Source organism: Barbus barbus (assembly GCF_936440315.1).
Source record: "Barbus barbus genome assembly, chromosome: 31".
NCBI classification, from domain to species: Eukaryota; Metazoa; Chordata; class Actinopteri; order Cypriniformes; family Cyprinidae; genus Barbus; species Barbus barbus.
Genome location: NC_136759.1, coordinates 9,513,028 through 9,516,114, shown reverse-complemented (window position 1 = coordinate 9,516,114; position 3,087 = coordinate 9,513,028). Strand labels below are relative to the sequence as shown.

Here is a 3,087-nt window from a genome sequence, read left to right as displayed (position 1 = left end):
ATTGCAGCCAGGCGTTCTCCAACGAATGTGTAGAAGTCTTTCCGGGTCAAAGTTGATTCCCTTCCATCCACATGTGATTCACATGTTTACATGGGCATTTGTATTCGGAGGAACATACCGGTGACTCTGACATCGGAAAACCTTTATTACATACTGCTATAGTAAAAGCATAGCGCCGCTATGTCGGACAGTGAAGAAGAAGCTTGTGAACCCCAGACAGTAAAGAAGAGAGGTGGGTGCTAACTAGCTAACACTGTTCAGTCTGTTCACTACAGACCGTGAACTCAAATATGTCAATATTTTCTCTTTTTTCCTCACAGTTTCAAAGTACCAGTGTCCGGCTGACTTTGTGTCCATGCCGTATGATTCCTCTGCAAGTACCTTTCAGGACGAAGATGGAGAGAAGGAATTATGGATCATCAAAGCCCCAGCTCGCTTCGATCCTACATGGTACAAAATACCCTGGAAATAGCTAGCTAATTGTTTAAAATTCTCTCATAAAATTCTCTCATAATTTCTCTCAAAATACTCTCATAATTTGAAACCAATCCTGAGGAGATCGATCACACATAGTACAAATATGATATATTACTTTAATATAATGCTAATGTTTATTAATGCGTTTTAATTGTATTTTCATGCAAGTAATGTTTAATAATGCTTAAAATAATAATAGAAAATCTACAGGAGTCCTGTAAATGCCAGCATTCCTATACGTTATCATTATATTAAGACTTTTTAATCATTTATTAATAGCAGAAAATCTATTAGTTGTCCTTAACATTCTTTTAGAACTTTTTTACTTGTTTTTTAATTATTTTGAAAATATTGACAAGGTTCCCATGGTCACGGAAAACCTGGAAATATTACTGTTGTGAAATATCAAAATTGTGATTGTCTTAAAAGTCACAGAACACTCTACTGTGACTATACATTTTTCTAGTCTTGCTGTGCGTTGAAATATTTCTTTAGGTAGATATTGTTCTTTTTAAATGCTCTTGTAGAACAAATAAAAACTTTAAAAAATGATGTCTGTCCATTGAGGGTAACTGCTTGTGTGTTACTGGCTTAATGGTTTAAATGTATTAAATATACTGCAAGAAATCATCGCTAAAATTATTTGTCAAATTCATACTGAAAAACAAAACCCTTTAATAAACTTTACATAATTGAAAATGTGGTTTATCAATTTAACAATCATTGTTTTGTGTCCTTTACAGCTTTGAAAACCTCCAAGTTCCCTTATCAGGACTGGAAACGGTCCAGGCTTCTGGCGTGTCACCTCAGATCTACAGCTTCCTCAGCAGCAGAACGGCACCATCAGATCTCCATCTGCTCATTCCCAAAGGGAAACATCAGAAGCCTGTCCTCTGTTCCTCCGGCTTCAGTGGAGTCATCAAGATCTCAGAGAGCTACGGAAACTGCAGTGAGAACCAAGGTCCTGTTCCCATCCCGGCCGCTCCAGCTCCATCCATCCCAGCTGGTCTCAGGCAACGTTTCCAGCCTTTTGGTAGTTCCAGTTCAGCTCACGTGCAAGATGAACTCACCGTAGTCTCTCCAACTGTTCCCAAGAGAACCAGTCAGGAACCGATCGAGGGCGAGGAGCGGAAAAAGAAGAAAAAGAAAAAGAAAGACAAGAGGCAAGAGGACAGTGAAGCAGTTTTTATCAAAGAAGAACAGACACAAATTGATCAGTTAGAGTCATCTGAACTTAAGGAGGAAGAGCCGACGGAGGAGAGGAGGAGGAAGAAGAAAAAGGTGAAGAAAGAGAAGGAAAGATATAGTGAAGACATAGTTGATGCAAGTTTAATCTCTAAAACTGAGCCACTGGATCCTTCATATGATGATTGCATTGACACCCCAGGGAAAACTAAAAAGAAGAAAAAGAAAAGTAGTCGACACGAGTAGACTGTCATAAGAACTAGGGATGTTTCATCAATTTGTCATGCTCACAAATGCTTACTGTGATATTTAACTGTCAAATACAATTGAAAAACTGTGTCTGTCTTAAAATAATTCAAGGTTTCTGTGCAACATTCAGTATTATCTGATGCATTGATTCATTCTTCTACTTAAAATCTTTTTTTTTAAATTGCACTGCACATCACAGAGCCATTTTATGTAATAGACCTTGCTCATGTTAGATGCCATATTGAAAATGAGTCACTAAGGGATAGACATACAGTGGTACACACTGTATAAAGGTCCTTGATCATATCATTTTCACAACTTGCAGTTAATGTGAGATTTTTTTATACTGAAAGTTTTTTTCCCCCCAAAAAATGTTTTGTGAGCTGAACAAATGCTATGTTGTTAAACAACAGTACAATCTATCAAATGCACTACTTTTGTCCCTTACAGCCTTGTTTTCATTCTTGTTAAAAAATAATGGTGCTTCCTTAACTAAGGTCTATACAGGCATTAAATGGAAGAAATTCACTCGCCTTCATCATGCCATTCCAAACCTGAATGATTTTATTCTGTGGAACATTAAAAGAAAATATAAGATTGGACTTTCATTGTATTGACAATGAAAAAAAAATCAGAATGACAACTTTCATGTTTGGGGGTGAACTATTTCTTCAAACACCGCGTTTCTGCGGTTCGCCTGTAGGTGGCGACAGAGCTCCCTCTGCCGCTGAGAACGCTGAAGGTCCGCCGCTTGTTCTGCACTGAGGTATGGTCATGTTTTCTAATGTGCACCGGCACGTTTGCCGCCTGCAAATTCGGTTTCTCTGCCCCTCCCACTGCGCACATGCAGGTAAAGCTCAACATCCCGGAGTCCAATGGGAGCAGGCGCTGCTTACATTTGCGTTCATCGGGTATTTAGAGAACGCTGCACCTGCTGAAACTCAATGAGAAATTTTTGTGAATTAAACATGATATATCGTCCCATAAACTATATATATATATATACACACACACACAGTGAAGAACTTAAAATGCGTGGATTATTTTATGTGCACCTGTTTCCAGCACCCACACGTTTGCCAAATATTTAGTTTCTGTGAGTTTGAGTCACAGAAAGACAAGTGATTTGTCACCACCTGTGGTTTTATTACAAAGGCGGGGACGGTAATGTCCGTG

At 38.5% G+C, this 3,087-nt stretch overlaps 1 protein-coding gene across 1 annotated transcript; it reads left to right on the top strand.

Moving 5' to 3' along the window:
* LOC306851563 (DNA-directed RNA polymerase I subunit RPA34-like) lies at positions 1-2,552 on the top strand. Its single transcript, XM_079387897.1, has 3 exons — positions 1-232; positions 321-450; positions 1,221-2,552. Exons 1-3 carry the CDS (start codon positions 181-183, stop codon positions 1,906-1,908), a joined length of 870 nt encoding a protein of 289 aa, XP_079244023.1. The 5' UTR covers positions 1-180; the 3' UTR covers positions 1,909-2,552.
* The last annotated feature ends 535 nt before the right edge of the window (positions 2,553-3,087 follow it).